General features: G+C 39.6%; 1 protein-coding gene across 1 annotated transcript in view; it reads left to right on the plus strand.

Annotated features, from left to right (window-relative positions):
• Positions 1-18,821, plus strand: part of TMEFF1 (transmembrane protein with EGF like and two follistatin like domains 1) — a 113,303-nt gene that overhangs the window by 54,763 nt on the left and 39,719 nt on the right. Inside the window, exons 2-3 of the mRNA XM_066560688.1 lie at positions 12,722-12,831; positions 16,679-16,808. Coding sequence (XP_066416785.1) covers positions 12,722-12,831; positions 16,679-16,808 — 240 coding nt within the window. The remainder of the gene's footprint in view (positions 1-12,721; positions 12,832-16,678; positions 16,809-18,821) is intronic.

Genomic DNA, 18,821 nt, shown 5'->3' on the forward strand with positions numbered 1-18,821 from the left:
GGTTTTGCCCAAAGATCTTGGCTGAGATTATGGAAAACATTCATAATCATTATCATTGCAAGAAGACTGTTTTCTGAAAGTTTTCCTTTTGTCTCAGCTCTATCAGTCTCTGTTAACATTGAAAATGCTGGTGCAGATGAGCAGTGATAATGCTGAATCCCTCCCCAAGTGTTCAGCCCACCCATCCCCTTATCTACTCAGCTGGAGATGGTGACCCACCCCTGCAGAGCTGCCAGAAGAGTGTCTGGAGTAGCACTGAATGGGTATTTGTGACAGAGGAAATGCTGTACTGTACCAGGGAAGGCAAGGCAGACTCTTCCAGACAGAAAATGGGTGTCAGGCACCAGTACCTTGAATTAAATTTGAAATTAGGTTCTGGAATTAAGATCTTCCTATCCTGTGACCACAACCTGTCAGATTTGATCTGTAGTCTCTCTAGTGTGAAGGTTATGCAGACATGAAATTTACTTTGTTCTTCATAAGTTTGTGTATAAGTTTGGCACGCTCTTCCACTTTTGCATAGTTAGAAATAAGATTTATGACAGGTTTACAGTTTTCAGATCTTGCTAGAAGTTGAAAACCTGTGCAGCCACCATCACCTTCTGATGACAGGTGATGTGCTGACATTTTTGGAAAATGTCAGTTGGATATTCTAGATGCAGCAGGTTTCTCGCCATGCTCAATCAGCCTCGAGCTACACTCATAGTTGAGCCTTGCAGGAGTGGTTTCTCTTACAATTTATGCAAGGAATGGATCAGCTCCTGAAAATCTCAGTTGACTGGAAAGAGAGAGCATGGGAGATGAGGTGTTTCCAGTAGAAAACTGGTCCTGAGTGCACAGGGACACCACCTGCCCTGGCAGAGGGGACCACGTAGGGTGGAGCTGTGAGCATAAGTCCTTTTCCTCATACCCTTGCCAAGACAGTGTCTTTTCTAAAAAATAGTATCTATATTTGATTTAAGCCAAATTTACCCTCTTCTTTGCCCCCCTGTCCCACCTTCCCTTGGACAAAGCACATCCTAAAAGCTTATTCAGGCTCCTCCATATTTCCATGTGTTGCTACACAAGAGCCAACCCCCTACAGTGTTGTGTTCCTGAACAAACAAGTTTTTCCCAGTGGGACTATGAGACACATTTCTGGGTTTGCATGGCACTGTCTGCATTAGGCTCTATCACAGCAGCACAGTTTGAATTCTGAGCAGTGATTATCAGCCATTTGAATATAGCAAATGAGTCCTGCAAGCTGCATTTAATACACCAACACAACTCTTTAGTTAGCATTAGTAGCCTTAGCGTGTTAGCATTCATTTCTTTCTCTCATTTTTTTTTAAATTAATCAACATGTACTCCCTAAATCTTTTTGTGTCTGCTCCATTTTTGGTGATCACAATGATTTTCTAGCTGTGGTGTTGAAAATATTTCTATTAAAGGCAAGGTGATGAGAGTGAGAAAAGATGACCTTGTAGCAAAACAATTGGGCAGGGACAAGCTCTATTGTGGCATCCTGCCTTGGCCTTGTGTTGCTGCCTTGAATTAATCCTTTCCTCTATATACACTTTTCTTCCTTATTCTCATCCACTGAAAGGGAAGTGATATTATCTAATTTTTATCACAATTTGTATGGTTTCTGTGCTTATGCTGTAAGTAATGGGCTGCTTCTCACCCATGCCTTTCAGAAGGGAGCTCTGATCTTCACTGCAGCCTCTAGGTATTTCACATAGCTGCTAATGATAGTAACTGGGAGCAAAGAGTAATATCTAAAATTTAAGCTATTTGAAGTCACATTATAGATTTCCACTATCAAATGGTCTTGCAGACAGCAGCATTTTCCCTGTAGAGAGTGAATAATTAAGATTAATACACTATCTGACAACTTTTTGTCAGATATTTTCTTCTGCTTTTAAGGGAAAGTTTCAAACCTGGGAAATACACAGTGCTTTAAAAAATTCTCCACTCTGTAACTCTACTTCTATTTGTAACCAATAGACAGAATCCTAAGTTAATTGCCTTCTGCATAAAAAGCAGATCCTCAAAAAATTGCTTATGTCCTTGATCCTACAAGCACTTAAGGACATTCTTTGTCTTGCACGTAATCAGTTCCATTCAGCTTATTTAGATATCACAAATGCTCAGGGTTAAGGCTCTGTGCAGGCATTTATAGGACTGGAGCCTCAAATTATATGTATGCCAAATGTCAAAACACCTTTTCAAATAGATTTGTTCCTCATAAACACCATTTTGTAGTAAATAGTATTTTTCTAGAAAATTCACCAAAAGACACCTGTTTTTCTGGGGTTTGTAGCTGAGAAATGCAAGGAATTTCCATTCCAGACAGTTTTCTTCTTCTGTTTTTTTATCTCTAAAGGAAAAATATTGTGATAAATGGAAAACTAGAAGGGAAAGAGTAGTAGCACTGGAGCCAAAAGTGAACACTGAAAATATATTTTACTGAAAATATGGCATTTGAATGTGTGTATATATATTTATTTCTCATTTTAAAAATATTTCTCTTTTTTTTTCCCCAAGAAACATACAATTTTTGGCAATCATGCATAATGTATTTAATATGCAGAGCATGTGTAATAACCTGAGTTGTGCAGTATTATCTATGTCAGCACTATGTTGGTTCATCCATGAAAAGCCAGCAGTTCCTTCTAAGTGTTTTCCATTCTACTTGGGAGAGATTTTATTTTTAAAAATCATTATTGAATTTATTTTAGTTTTTGAAATAATGGCTCCCAGAAGGTCAACTCATCCCTACATGACAGCCTGGGAGGCTGTTCCACAGCTGTGAATACAGTTTCTGTGGAGCTTTCAAGGACCAAGACTTAGCTGCTTTTTAAATATCTCTCTGACACTGAAACCACAAGAAGAATAAAGGAAAGAAAAAGTGGGGAAGTTATTGAGGAATTATAGTTGGCTTTGATTTCCCCCCCAAATGTCTTTAAAACGAAGTAAAACAAACAAGAAGCCAAGTCACTTCCATAGTTGTGCTTAGAGGAAAGTGTCAACCCACACATAGAGCTCAGTTCTTTTTGTGCTAGGACTTGAAGACAAACACAGATTGACATGACCTTGAGAGTGAAGAAAATATGTGGGCTTTGTGGCAAATGGACATACTTCTGATGTGATCAGGTTTCTGCTGACTTCAGCCCTTGTTCCAACAATGACAAGAAGCCTCGTGATCAGGCCCTTTAAATGCTTCCCTTACTCTTGCTCACCGGGACGAAGGCTCCTTTCTCTGCCTCCATCCCAGAGCTCTGTAGGCAATGATCAGATGACAGACACGGTTATAGAAAGGCTGCATCTTCTTGGCATCTTCTTGGCTGCTCACACTAGGGCTTGTTTCTCTTCTGTAGAAAAAATGAAAGTGAGGAGCAGAAAACAGAAGGAGCTCAGGAATTAGCACCAGGGTGAGGTAGAGTCATCAGCCATCCATCCTCTCTACCTGTATGCAAATATTGTAATTCTGGAGACCTGATAGAACATGATACCTCTATTCTGGCTCTTAATCTGGCTAGCTGGTCCCTGCACTCTATGCCTTTGAGTTTTGTGCAAGGAATGGGATCAGAATTTGACCGATATCATTTTCCAATTTAGAAATCAACTTGAGTTACCTATGTCACCTACACATCGAAGAAGAAATTCCCTGCTATGTTTATGGAAGATTATTAATTGATTTAGTGTTCATTTTTACCACTATTTTACTTGGATTCAGGTTCTTTGGGAGTCTAAATGAGGGCTCTGTTGCTTCAGTGTCTGAACAGCTTCCCACTCCTCTACAGGCTTAGGGAAGTAACAGTCAGATTTACTTCATGAACAGGACTGAAGAGTTCACCTTGGTTTGTAATCGGTATAGAAAGATTTCTTCAGGACAAGGACTCATTAGGCAAAGCTATAGCTTCCATGGGAGCACTGTACTTGCTGGATGTGTTCCTATATGGGCAATGATGCTGGAAAGCCTGAGAAGCTCCCCAGCTTGGGGGGGCAGGGAAGAGGAGAGACAGAAGACCCTTACTAAACTGCTTGCAAATGTTTTGATATTCGATGGTATTTGACCATCGACTCTGCAAACTGAGAGACAGAGCAAGAAAGCAAGGGAACATTAAGGGAGCAAGGACAAATAACATTTTCCCACTGACTGTAATTGCACATGCTGCACAACTGTCAAGGCTTAACAGTATCATTTACCCAAATGAAAAATTTCCTAGGAGTCCTATTAGTTGTCGAAGGCTGGTGAAGTGTAAGAGCACTATTTTTAAAGTTAACCTACCAGAATAAATCCATTTGTATAGGCATTAGCATTCAGCAGCACAAGTTTGCCAGTATCCTGAAAGTCCATGTGTTTACAAGATCCAAGTCTAAATTTCTGAGTCTCAGTATGGCAAAGACCATGACCATGCCATGAGTGGAAAAGAGTCAATAAGAACCACTTGTTTGCATGTGTTTGTGAAAAGAAACACATCACATGTGTTTGTGTCCTGGTTGCATGAGCCCTGTCCCAATGTCATGGCTTTAATCACAGCTGGAGATTAAGCACCATGCAGCCACTCCTTAACCCCCTCTCAATTTTCTCCCAAGCCCCAGTGGAATGTGGAGGAAAATCAAAGTAAAACTTGTATGTTGAGATAAGAACAGTTTAATAATTGAAGTTAAAGTAACTTACAGTAATAATAGTAAATAATAATGACAATAGAAAGGGGAAAAAACAAGTGATACACAATGCAATTGCTCACCGCCCACTGACTGATGCCAGACCTTCCTTCCTGAACCCAGATCAGCTGCCCTTCCAGGTAACTCCCTCCATGTTAGGTACTGGGTATGATGTTCTATAGTGTGGAATATCCCTTTGGTCAGTCTGGGTCACCTGTCCCAGCAGTGCTCTCTCACAGTTTTTGTTCACTAGCAGGGCATGAGACAAGGAAAAAAATGTCCTTGAGTTGGGATAAACATGACAAAACCCCAAAACATCAGTGCATTATCAACCAATTCTCATTCTGAATCCAAAACAGCTACTGAAAAGAAGTTGACTCTACCCTGGCTGAAACCAGGACATGCCCTGAATTCCTCCAACTGGCAGTGGAGACATTAGACCCCCTTTCTCCAAGCAGCCACTGATTTTCCATTAGTTTGTAGGAAGATCAGTGTCACAGGCCTCTCCTGCTGTCAGATTTGGCTGAAATTCCCCAGTGAGTGCAGAAGTTATAGGAACAACCCAACATGTCTGGAAAGTTGCAGCTCCTGCACAGCCTTGGTTTCCTTAGAGATTTAAGATTGATAATATATGTTTTAATCAATCTTGCTGTAAATATACTGTATGAGCAGGTTCCTTTTCTAATACTTTAATTTTATGTAAAAATATGCAATGACATGCTTACTTTTTATAATGGCTTTGCATAATCATAGTCAATAATTTTTTGTAGTAAGATATATTCTGCTTGGCAAGCAAGTTTTTTTTGAAGTCAGTGTCCTGGATAGCTGCTGACAGAGAAGCATACCAGACCCAGGTCCTGAAGGCCAGATTGCTGTACTGCCTGACCTTGATACAAAAGTGCTCATGAGAGAGAAAATAATTCCAGGTACCCACCATGTCTATCCCTGTCTCCAACCAACTGCACAGCTTGTTGATTTGTACCATTTGGTTACATATTCACCTACAGATTATATAGGATTTCTGAAATACTGCCAAAGCTTTTAATATAAGGAAGAAGTTAACTTTCTCTGCAAGTATTTTTTTCCCTTCATGGAAACAGAAATGTACCACCGGCTGCACCCAATATTTTGATGGAGCTGTCATACAAACACTCGTCGCTATGGCACTTTTCCTTATTTTTTCACACTGAATAGAGTTAATCTCAAGCACACCAGCAATGTGAATATTGCAGTGTGGGAGACTCTCAGGTTCAAAGCCTGCCTTGTTACCTTGCTGTGTGAGTGCTAGTTGTTAAAAATTGCTGTGGTTTCCTATTGTGTACAAGAATACTAATTGCTTCAGCAGCATGTATGCATTCAGTTTTCCTCTGCTCAAAAAGGAAACTATGGTGATTTGAAATGTAAAAGTGTAATCATCCTAGATAAATTGGACAGCACTTAAGCAATCAAAAGTTAATGCAGTCTTGTAAAAGTAGTTTTAGGGAAATATTTCAAGCTTTATTCACTCAGATAGCATTTTCAAGAGCCAAAGCACAGCTTTATTTTTTCTTTCTGCACAATTGAGCATTAAATATTACACTGAGACAGAGCAAAACAGGTTTTGCTATCCTCTAATACTGCCTAAGATTGTTTTCAAAACAGCAGACTTGCCATCAGACACACAAGGCATTCATCAATTGGCCAATTAAAAAAAAATGTGGGAATATTTACATACTGTTAGATTACAGTTGTCTATTTTTTTGGAGTAAATTAATTTTAATATTTTTGTTTGTTTTTAATTTTTTTTTCATAAAACCTCTTGGCTGTCCCAGTGAATTGTTTTCTTTTAATTCAAGTCTGAAAGAAAATTATACCATATCACATCAGGAAAAGGACACTTAAATGACTTTTAACTGGTTTAATTATTCAAAGCTTAAATTTGTTTTAGATTTTCTTGTGTTACATTTTCATTTTTCTCTTTTTCTTCTCTGTTTGCCTTTATTTAAAAATTCTTTTTGTTGTTCTCTTTCCACTCTCCACATTCTTAATTTCTTATAATTTTTTCCTAAACTGTCACCTCAAATCAGTGGCAACAGACATCTTCAAAGGGGATATGCAGTGTCCTTCTTCTCTCTAAATTATTTCCCAGTAATTTGTCTTATTGTCTGTTTTCTTTTCTGAAAAACATAATTTTTCATTTGAACAAGATAGTATGACCTGTTCTGTCCTGCTTTGCCTTGTTTGACACAAGCAAGTATTATTTATTTGGACAAGTAATTGCTAATTTTGTCTGAGGGGCTTGTCTGCTCTCTTTTTCTTCACCCATAACCTATGACAATTTCTGAGAAGAAAATCAGCAAACATAAACTCTACAATGCAAATTATTGTGATTTACATAATCCACAACTGCTGAAACATGAGGATTATAAAATGTTGTGAAAACATAATACAGAGGTTGCTTATTAATTCCCAAATAAATGGGAATCTCAGGTTTTATCACTGATGCACACTTACTTGGGAAGCTCGTGGTTCCAGTGTTTTAGTAATATTTTGTTCTCTAACTGATGGAGCAAGAAAAGCCACTTTGTCCTTTGGTTGCAGTGCTAAAGCCAGCAATGTCCCCAGGAGGGCAACAAGGATGGGGAAGGGTCAAGGTCTGGATGGGAAGCACACCAGGAGTGGCTGGGGTCACTTGGTCTGTCCAGCCTGGGGAAGAGGAGGCTGAGGGGAGAGCTCCTCGTGGGCTGCAGCTTCCTCACAAGGGGAAGCAGAGGGGCAGGCACTGATCTCTTCTCTCTGGTGAACAGTGACAGACCCTGATGGAAAGCATGAAGCTGTGTCAGGGCAGGATTAGGTATTTTTAAGGTATTTTTCCTAATATATACCTTTCCTAGATATTAGGAAGTTCCCACAATTACAGTTTCTGTTTAGAGCCTGGGTGAAACAGCTCTGGAAGCATTTGCATGACTTCCTACAGGAATGGCTGTTCTGGATGTACCTCAAAAAGCTGTGGGATGGAGCTGAGCTTGTAGATTAAGACATCAAAATGTAAATGTTTATGTATAGACGTGTGCATGTGAGCTAAGTGTCTGAACCAATGTCAGAGTCACTGTGGGTGATGGAAATCTGAAGTGACTGAAGCCACTACCAGATGGGATGCTCGTATGTCTGCAAGCCATGGGTAGGATTTACAGGAGAATTGTGCAGTTTTGTTCTGAACTGGCAGCAGGAGGTGAGCAGAGGTATTCCAGGGACACCCAAAATACTTCCCTGGATAGTTTTTTTTTGCAGTGCCATTCAAACTCACCTGGTTGAAGTGGGCAGGCTGTTCTTGGGAAGCATGGGATCAGAGGCCTGGCTCTGAGTATCGTCTTTGTTGTGTGGCAAAGGTTGTGACTGGCAGGTAAAGGTTTATTCAAGAGCTCAATTTAAGACACAGGTTATTACTGTACTTGTTTTGTGAGCATCTCAGCTTTATAATTGCCTTTATAAGGGGAAGGTTTTGTTGGGTGGTTTTTTTTTCCCGTTAAATTCTCCATTCCTTTACAAATAATTTGGCAAAACAAACAAAATAAAAGCCAGTGATTTGCCCAAGCCAATCTAGAGTCATAAGACTGACTCCCAAAACTGAGCAGGTTATAGGTTTTCCGTTCATCAGATTTTGCCTTCTTTGGCTCTGTTTTGTGGTCCTAAGAGCTCCAGCCAAAAAATCACTATCTCCAGTAGAGTTTGTGTGCTCTAACATATCCTTACACAACATAATTTCTCCTGAGCCCCTTTTCCAAGCCCATGTTGACTCAACTCAAGTTCTTACAGCTTTGGAGGTTCTATTAAGCTGTAGAGTTACAGACTTTTTGTGAACTCTCCCAGGTCTGTCTGTGTGTATATGTCTATATATGACCTCCATCAGAGGTCATACATCCTAATTTAAAGCTTTGCTTCACAAAGAACAAACTGTTTGGAGGACAAAAAATCCTTGCCTTTTCCCTCTAATGCAAATTTCTTTACCCTTTTATCCCTTTTTTACCAAACCCATAGGTCAAGAGCAAAAGGCAGCAAGGCGTCCCAGCACCTACTGTTTGGAAACGTACCCATAGAAAGAGAAAACAGATAGACAGGCAGGCAGAGTGAGTTTTTTCTGAGGCACAGCTGCAATAATCACAGGCTCACTTTCATGTGGGAAAGGTATTTTTTGGTTCCTTATATCCATTCATCATTACTATGTACTATTGGCAACCCCAGGAGAAACATAAGTTATGAAAAAGCAAAGCAAACAGATTTGTCCATCTTAGATTTTACTTTATTCTTGAGATATCCAGATGGAAACAAGATGTTTGATGTACTTAAAGCTACAAATTTGATTTCATCTTCAGATTCAGTATTTTGACACATGTAATTTACCTTATAATAAGAGCCTCAGAGCAATGCATTTTGAGGTCACAGGCAAAAAGCCAATCTGCAGCTACTTGTATCGAGCTGTACTTCACATTCTCTGAAAGGAGTCAAAATGGAGAAGGCTTTCCTCATTTTTACTGATCTAACAAATTTTCACAACGTGGATTCTTTTCAACAGAGAAAAAAAAGACAAACCCAGAAGACCTTGCTGTAGGTCTTTGCAAGCTGCTCTGTGCCAGTCAGGCCTCACACAACCAGAAAGTGTATTGGCTGAACAAATACTAAGAAATCATTTTTAATGCCTCATTTCAGGTCTTTGGAGATTAATTTTATCATAAATTTCGAAGCCTGATTTAATTGCGCTAATTATATTTTCTCTTGGGAATTGATGGATTACTACCTAGCATATTCTCACTGTGCCTAATGAATCACACTGAGGCTTTCTCTTATTTATACCTGCTGGAAGTCAAGGAAACGAGTTACAATAGGCACTAAAGAAACATGCAAGAAACGACCCTAAACCATTTGCTACATGTCCTTGCTCTTCTCGTGGAGCTGCCCTTACAGTGACGATTCCACTCTTCTGGAAATAATTGCAGAGAATCCATTTTAATTCTGTGTCTGTGGGGAATTCGCTGAGAAGAGGTCACATTTCAGACATGCAAGACATCCACAGTTCCTCCTCACATCACTCTATTAGTATCCATCCACCTATCCACATGTACTCCTTTTTGAATGGAGTGCTGTGGGTGCAGAAGTAATTACAGCCACCACACTTCCCAGTACTTGTGATTCCATCAGATGTAATCATGCACGCATTGGAGGCCTGATTTCACTGCTGCTGGAATTTGCCACTGAATGGAATAAGGGATTAGGTGACATCCTGTCATAAAATAAAGTTCATCTGTCATGTTCAAGTGCCAATCACCAGGATATCTTGTTTTTGTACAATTTTGAAAAATCATGTTGTCTCCTGGTCTCTGCATGACCTTTCCTGCTCAGTGTTCATTTAATGCCATAAAGCTTATAATCAGTATTTATCATTTATATGGAAAGAAAAACAGCCGTGCCTAAAATGAGGTAACCATTAAAAGCACAGCGTCCTTTCTCTCCTCTTAATTCCTCCAGTGGGATCAAAAGCAACGCCAAATATCTTTTTTCCTTGGTTTACAAGGGCTAATTCTGCACCCTCATCTTCATATCCTTTCTTACAGTTATGTCCTGAAATCTTTCCCTTTCTCTCTGATGTTTGCAGGCAGAGCAATAGCTAAGCTACAAGCAAGTACATCTCGAGTTCAGCTTTGATGCTGAGCTGCTATCTGACCTCTCTTTCTGAGCCCACCCCACCCTTCTCCTCTGCAAAAAAGTGAGGTCCCTTGCCCACCACTGTGGTGAAGGGGCTCCTTTCTGCATGTTTGTGTGCCCTCTGCACACTGGGGGAACCCCAGCTTTGAGGAAAAGTCTGCACTACACTGCTTAGGCAGTTGGACATTGTGTAGACTCGCAGAAATTCAAGCTGGAGTTGCAGCTGCCCAGGAGTTTCTTCTGCCTGTTGGGAGCATGGTGTAGGATGTTGCAAAGCACTGAGTCCAGCATGCTCAGCTGAGGGTTGAGCAGGGGGCACCAACATCTCATTTTTTTCCTGACCTGATGCACGGTCTTTTGAAAGCAGTGCATGCTCTAATTTGCCTGTATGGTTATTCCTTTTTTAGAATTTCATTTTCTCCAATGTCGTATCACCTAAAGGTGGACCCTTCTTTCAGATATGACAATCATTTCCCCTTAATTAATTTTGATAGTTCGTTCATCTTCGTGGAACAGACCTTCATGAAGAGAAAGAAAGGCACATTTCCTTCAGGAGCGAGTTATGAGCACATTAAATTGAAAAGCTGCGATGTTCTGTCACATTAGCTTGGTCCCTACAACGCAGCAGTCACGCTTGATAAACAGCGACATTAAGAATAACATTAGAGAACACAGGCACGGGGTTGTGATGGCAACCAGGATACCTATCTGCCCATTGTTACACACATTGCCCTCCTCATCTGTGCTTTTGGGAGCCATGGACATATGGAGGGAAAAGAATCAATATGTTTCTCAATTTTTTCTCATGGCTGACAAAAAAATATGTGGATTGTAACTGGACTTTTCATTGAGCTGTAATCCTGTAACTTCAGTGCCATAAAATATACATAAAAATACATGCTCTGTTAAATATAGAAGCATGTGGCAAAAGTGTTAAAATTTATTACGTTAATGATTGTTTATTTATTTATTTGTTTATATAAACTATATGTTTATATAAACTATGTGGGTGTATAATGTTACATAAACACATAGGAGCAGTTTTCCAGGGTGTCTATCACTGTCATACCAAAGTGCTGATACTGCTGTGAGGAGGAGGCTGATTGCCTATTTAAGACTCTAAGTGGCAGCAAGGATTATTTTCTGCTTTTGACCTACCTTTCCCTATTTCTGAATGGCTGGTGTTCAGTTCTTTCTTTAAGCCAGTTTTCTGCATGGGGCTTGCTTATTAAAAGTCACAGACATTATTTTAAATCACACCGCTGTCAGTGAACCTCTTTAGTGCATCATACTTGCTATGGAGTCATGAAGGTTTCTGGCTTGAACCATAGCAAAGACATCTTTGAATCATATCCTCTGATTTCACTGCACATTTAACAGTGTCAGGGGATTTTTCCGGAGCCCTTGGTGTTATTTTGCCCTTTTCATTGGAATCAATAGTACCAGCACTGTTCCCACACAGCCTGATGAGGTCACATTTAGGCAGACACTGACCACTTCCATTATCCCGCTTGTGCTTTCTTTTGCTCTCTTTCCTATATATAATTCAAATCAAATACTTATTTCAAAAGAATATATTTATTCTCTTTTAAAACTGGCCTTGGATTGTGATGTCCAAAATAAGCTTGCAGCTAGTTAGGAGATCCTTGTGCTGGAGTTCCTATGCAGTTGATGTGTAAAGCCCCTTGGTTTCCCTCTTGCCAGCTGTGCTGCAAGCTTATGGTGACTGAGCTGCCACTTGTGCTCCATATTTTTATGCAGGAACTAAGACACAGATCTCTGGTTCATTACTCTGGCTCCTACAGTGCAAGCAAATTATAATAGTTTAAACACAGCTGGGGTTTATTTTTAGTCTGAAGGATAACAGTAGGGCCAGGGCAGAGGCTGAAAAACCAGGCAGAGAAATTCTGATGGTTTACCTTTTCTACTTCCTCAGAAACTTTGTGGAGAGTAAAGCAAAAAGAGGTAGCAGGTGAGAAACATAGGCTATGACCTGTATAAAGCTCCTGACTCTGACTAGAAGGAACTTCTGTGGAGAAGAGTTTTACACTGTGGCATCCCCATCAGGGGAAACATGGAAGAGAATTTGGGTAGCATAAATACATGCTTTCTCTGTATCTGTTTATGTGCTGAATCAGAATTTAGCCACGACCATTCTCCCAACCAGGCAAAGCTGCCTCTGGGGAGCAGGACATGCCCCTGGAGAGGAGCCCAGGGACAGGGCTCAGCCCATGAAAGGCAGCCTGGAGCAACAGCTCTGGCATTTTTCCTTTAATCTCTATATGGGATTAAGGCAGCAGGGGTGCTCCGAGTGTTTAAGGACAAGGCAGTCCTCAAAGTAACTAGTCTTAAAATTTCTTTTCTGTCTTCTTTTTCTGTTTTTCTGCAGAGTTAAATGTAAGGGAATCTGACGTAAGAGTGTGTGATGAGTCGTCGTGTAAATATGGAGGAGTGTGCAAGGAAGAGGGAGATGGCTTGAAATGTGCGTGTCAGTTCCAGGTAAGGGCTGCTCACCTTTTTGTTTGCCATTTCTAACAAATCCTTCAGGTGTATTGAAGTATTTTTAGAGTCTCTGCTTCAAAAATTCCACTCAGCAACAGTGGAATTTTCAGCCTTTTTCAGTGGCACTGATTGGATCAGATAATAGCAGGGTCACCAGTGATCATAAAAGTTTTGAATTAGAACAATGAATTAGTCCTGCTCAGAAAAAAAAATATTAGAATGTCTTCTGAAGTTTTAAAAAGAAGTAAATAGCAGGTTCAATTTTTTGTCTGTTTTTGAGCCTTTAGTTTACAATTTTAATAACTATCATGGCAATTCTTCTCCCCTCCTCCCGCCAACTTTTTTAGAGAAAAATACCGCAGTTCTTTCTTTCCATGGTTTATAGCCAGGACAAATGTATCAAATATTATGTACATGACTCATGGTAAAACTGGAAGAGCTGGCAGTGTTATCAGCAAACCCTGGAGTGGGCTGTCTTTCAGTGTTTTAAAAATAATTTTGTGTTCTGTTTCCAATAAATAATAAATCAAGGGGAACCAGAATAGCAATGGTGTGTATATGATCTTACACTGGTTTTGGATTCCAGTGTTTCAGAGCTGGCTTTTGATAGTGTGCTGTTCACCTGTGCTGGGGACATTGTTCTAGCTGCCTTTTAAAGGGTGAAAAAATTCTTATGAGACAAGGCTTTTTCATCTGTCTCAGTCTGTCTGTAACATTTATTTATGCAAAATAGTAAAATCAAAGCTCAGTAATGATTTTAAAAAAAAGGGAAATAAATACAACCCTAGGATAAACAAACATTTCCTTTATTTTTTGTAGGTGGTAAATTTTGTGACTTCCTAATAACCAGGTCTTTAAGACATATAAAAAAACTAGTCCATGTGCTAAACTATTAATTTGTTTTGAAGAGTGCAATTTTTTTTAAAGCATTGTTTTTAAACTACTTGCATGTTTACTTGTACTTGTTGAATAATTTATTCTGTACTCTTAGGAAATAAGTCTATGGGTGAGAAGATACTGTGTTTTTCAGACATAGCAGGCTGAAAATCTTCCTGTAACTCTCAAATTTAATTGAGCTTACTTGACTTGCTGCAACTAGCAGCACCAAAATTTCCAGGCAACAAACACCCAGCCCAAACTGTTAGGTCCTTCACATGCAAGACTATCTGAGGGGTAGCTTTTTTTTTTCTGATATTTCAAGGTTTTGAAAGGAAAGTAGACACATTTGTGTATGGTGGTTCAGCTGAAGAGGCACTGAAAGGAAGATGTGGGAATATCAGCCTGTTTTTCCAGAAGTGTGTTTCCTATTCATCACAGAGCTGGATAACTGTGCCTCTACATTGTTTTCCTAAGATTATTTTGCAACCCCTGCTTGTAGTGCAAAGGTCTAAGTGTTTTTGCTTAACATATATATTATGTATGTCAAAAGCTTTAGCCAGGAAAATACTTGCTGAAGTAATACAGCAAGGCATTTTTTATGTTGTTAAAACTGCAATTTTTAGAAAAATGTACCCTAACAAAAGAGTTGCAAAATTAAATTGATCTAGGATCCAGGTTGTGGTCAGGTAAGATGTTCCTGCTAGTGAGGAAATCACAGAATCCATGAATGTGCTGAGTTGAAAGGGGCCCACAAGGGTCATTGAGTCCCATTCCTGATCCGGCACAGGACATGCCAGGAGTCACACCACGTGCCCAAGAGCATTGTCCAAACACTTGTACTCTGTCAGGCTGGTGCTGTGATCACTGCCCTGGGGATCCTGTCCCAGTGCCCAAGCACACTCTGGATGAAGAACCTTTTCCTGATATCCAACCTAAACCTCCCCTGACACAACTTCAGGCCATTGCCTCGGGTCCTGTCAGTGGTGACCACAGAGAAGAGATCAGTGCCTGCCCCTCCTCTTCCCCTCCTGAGGAAGTTGTAAGTCAGTGAAGTCTGCATGACAGAGAGGTGTTTTGGGAATCAGAGTGACATTGGGGTGAGGTGGGATGAGGAGGGAGAGAGAGACATCATGGAGCTCTTTTCCAATTTCAATAAGAAAGGCTTGACAACCATCAGTTTAATAAGATAACTGCTTTAATAGGAGAGAGTAGGGAAAGGAGCTAAGTGACAGAGAGCAAATCTTACAAGCCATTCAGATGTTGGAATCTCTGAAATTACACAGCACTGGATGGACCTTGGATGGATTTTCCCATGGCACACTGTACTGAGCAGATCCTGTACATGAAGAGATGCTCTCTCTTTTGGCCATTTGAAGTATTAGAGGACTTCCCCACAAGACAACAATTTCACTTCTGGAGGATGCTTGCGGGAGGACTTTGGGCTATAGTGTAACAAATCACTAAAGGCTTACCAAACTGTAAAAAAGGAATCCCTTTACTTTTCATTTTATATCCTCAGAACGTGCAAATTTAAAACATCACACAGAGACTTAAGGAGGGTTGAGATTTATCTATTGAACAGATAATCATCTATTGGAAAGTATTGTTCCCCTTGGGATGTGCCTGTTAATTACTCTCTAGAAATGACTGTTCTGTATGGCATGTGGCAGGACTAAGGTTGAGTGTCTGAGAGTGCTCACTATGGGGAAGCTGTTAGAAATAATTTTCAGAGCTGGCAGAATTATTTGTTTTTGTCCATACCTGCTTAGTTCATTCTCAGTTGGCCATCGATGGCTGGATGAAAAAGGACTGGAGGGTAATACTCTTCAAAATTATGTTTTAACATTTTAGTATTTTGACCTTTATGAATGTCAAAGCACAAAGAAACTGTTGTGGGAGAGACTCTCATTTGGAATTTGGAGAAGAAACTCTTATTTTTAAGTCATTTGAGTTTAACTAATGTTGTTATTTCTGCATGTACTCTCACAGGTTGAACTATACCAGTTTAATCATAAACTTTGCATGATCTTTGGCAACTACTCTGTATTTCATCATTGCTTGGCTTTTGTTTTTGGTTGGGTTCTTTTTACATCAGGGGGTTGAATATGCAAAAGGTGTCTGACATTACAGTTACCACCACACCCCCAAACAGGGCAATATCTCCTTTTTCATGTTGTGAAGCAGGGTTTGGACCTCCAGTTCAGCAGGAAGTCATGCAGCACTCTCAGATGTTAGGCAGATTGCTGGTCACATTATGTGTACAAGGGGTTTATAATCCATTTCTGTTAGAATATAAGAAAACAGCAAAATGCAGGTAGCTTCTGCAAAAGCTATTCTGAATAATGTTTTCCTTTCTCCCTTTCTTTCTTTTTATTTGTATAAAATTCTACCAAATTTAAATTTTTCAATGTAGTAATAGAAAAGCATTATTATAGTTGTTGACAAAGTAAAAGACTCATGATGCTCTTGAGTTTAATGAGAGTGGCTATTGTTTTCCACCTCCTTTGTAAGACTGTTCTGACCAAAAAGGTCAGCAAATCTCCCCTTAAGCACTGTTCTCCTTAAATTCTCCTTTGCTCAGTTTCGGCCCCCTGTGCCTAGTCATACTTTCTTGTATTATCTTGAAGAAGTTTTCTCCTGCCTCAGTGTTTATCCTTCAAATACTTCTAGATGCCTGACATATTCCCTCTAGCCAGTACAAAGTCCCATCATAGTTATTTTGTGCTTTTAATCTTTCCTACTGAATTCTTATGTTCAGTCCATGTGGAGTTAGACTATTATTTCAGTGATCCAAGAGGAATACATATAGTGATACTGAAAAGCTAATATATTTCAAGTAGTTCTTTAGCAAAAAGGGTTATAAGATGCTGTTAATAACACAACTACCTTCCTGTATATTAATATGCAGTTCAGATTAATCACTTGATTTCTGTATGACTGGGTTATTTTATAATTTCTTTTCCAGTGTCACACGAACTATATTCCAGTTTGTGGATCAAATGGAGACACTTACCAAAATGAATGCTTCCTCAGGAGAGCAGCTTGCAAGCACCAGAAAGAGATAACAGTGGTATCAAGAGGACCTTGTTATTCTGGTATGTAAAACATCACTTTGTGTCACTAATGAATGATGTTTTATGGTTAGCTCTTTAGTTTTGCCCTTAATTCTAGCAATTAAAATTTTTGTGCTTTTCATAGGATGAAATAATGGGGAAAGCCCAAGTCCTCTTTAGGAATGGAACCTTTTGCTAGACAAGAAATCTGATATATCTTCTGATATGCTAACAGATTAATAAATAATAAACACTACAAGCTGAAATACTTTATCTGAGAACATAGATTATTAATGCTTCTGTAGTGCTTATAGAGGAGCCTTGATATCCATCAAAAGGCTTTTAGTAAATTTGGAGCAGATTCTAAATTAGCTATTTCTTTAGGACTTTTATTTTTAGGATATACAGAATTAGTGTAGCATCCAACAAGTGACACTGGTCATCCTGACTGCTGCTCTACCTATATCCAAGGCATCATCTTTGACTTCAGGTCATTACATTGAAGATATGCATAACTTACAAAATCATTCTACCTCACATTTCTAATGAACTTGCCTTCTTTGTCTTTCCACACACTTAAGCATAGATTTTTCCACATTTCAAATACATGGAACAGGTTTTCCCTGTCTTGAATATTACAACATACTCTTGGACACAGAAACTTTAACCACCAGCGGTGTTCTGAACCTCTGGGTAGATTCAAAGCTGGTGAGACCAGACACATGGCTGGCTTTCTTAGAATGAAATTAAATGGCTCAGTAGTGTCAACGGCTGCAATCTTTGGTATATAAATAATACACACAAAATATTAAGTTGTGGGACATCCCTCATTTTTGGAGACAGAATGGTTGCTTGGATTAATCTAAACAAGGTTATGTCCATATGGCGGCCAAAAGCGTGACCGTGGGTCAGATGCACGATCCTTACCAACTTTATGTTGATCAGTTGCAATGACAATTTAGAGTTATCAGGCCTGGAGCTCACTGGTAGCTGCAGAATCTTATCTGGAAATTGGGGTAAATGCACATGCAGGGTACCTAGTCCAAGTCCTCACACTGCCAGTCCTAGTTACCTCATTTAAATGCAGCATGTTTCACACCAGCTGCTCTAAGGCCTTTGACTGCAGCTCAGACCTGTCCTGAGGTTTGGCTCATGTTTGCTAAGGTCCAAAACAATCTGTGTTTTTGGTCTGAAGGAAGCCCACGTTTTGTGCCCAGGTCAGAAGCATAATTCCAGCATCCCTCAGGCTGATGACTGAATCTACTTGTCTTTCCCAATCTCCCACGTGTAAATTATCTCCAGATGCCGCACAAATAGGAAAAAAAATGCAATCCGGTTTGGAGGACTCATATCTTATTATAACAACACCCAAGAAATATGAAAGTTTGCACTGAGGATGTATAATTAAATTATATATTTTTAATTTCATGCCCAAGTTATTTTAAGCAATGGACACACAGCATGAAAATTTATTTCTATCACTAAAACAAAATTCTCGGATAATGTTTTAGGAACAACAAGGAGTGTTTGCATATATATGCATTCTACTCTGCTAAGAAAAAGAAATTTTGAAATGAAAAATCGATTCTTCTCAGCCTCAGGTTGCTGGCAGCTAATTACTACGTTATACAGCTAGTAGGGGATTTTTTTTTTCAACCTTCCTCTCCTTTTCTTTAAGTCCTACATAAAACCCAGAAAACGCAGCATAATTTTTAGCACTTAGTGTAACAGATCAGGAAATGTGCTGAAACACAATGCTCCAGAAAGTACTGAGAAGAGGTTTGTGAAGCAGAGGCTCTGATTCAGGCTGAGTACTGCACTTACACTGTCACAATTTTAGGTGCCTCAGCAGAGCTCCACTAGAATGGCACCTGCTGCTCCCTGAGTGCCTGGCGTGCTTCAGGTGATGTGAAAATATCAGATGATAAAAGTCAGCTCCCAGGACCTCTCCATGCCCTGCCAGGATGGTCACATGTTTGTGCTCTTGATCTGTTACACCTATAATGGAGACTCAGATATCAAATTAAAAGATATTTGGTAGACCCCCATTAATTT

Source organism: Molothrus aeneus, chromosome 1, assembly GCF_037042795.1.
Source record: "Molothrus aeneus isolate 106 chromosome 1, BPBGC_Maene_1.0, whole genome shotgun sequence".
NCBI classification, from domain to species: Eukaryota; Metazoa; Chordata; class Aves; order Passeriformes; family Icteridae; genus Molothrus; species Molothrus aeneus.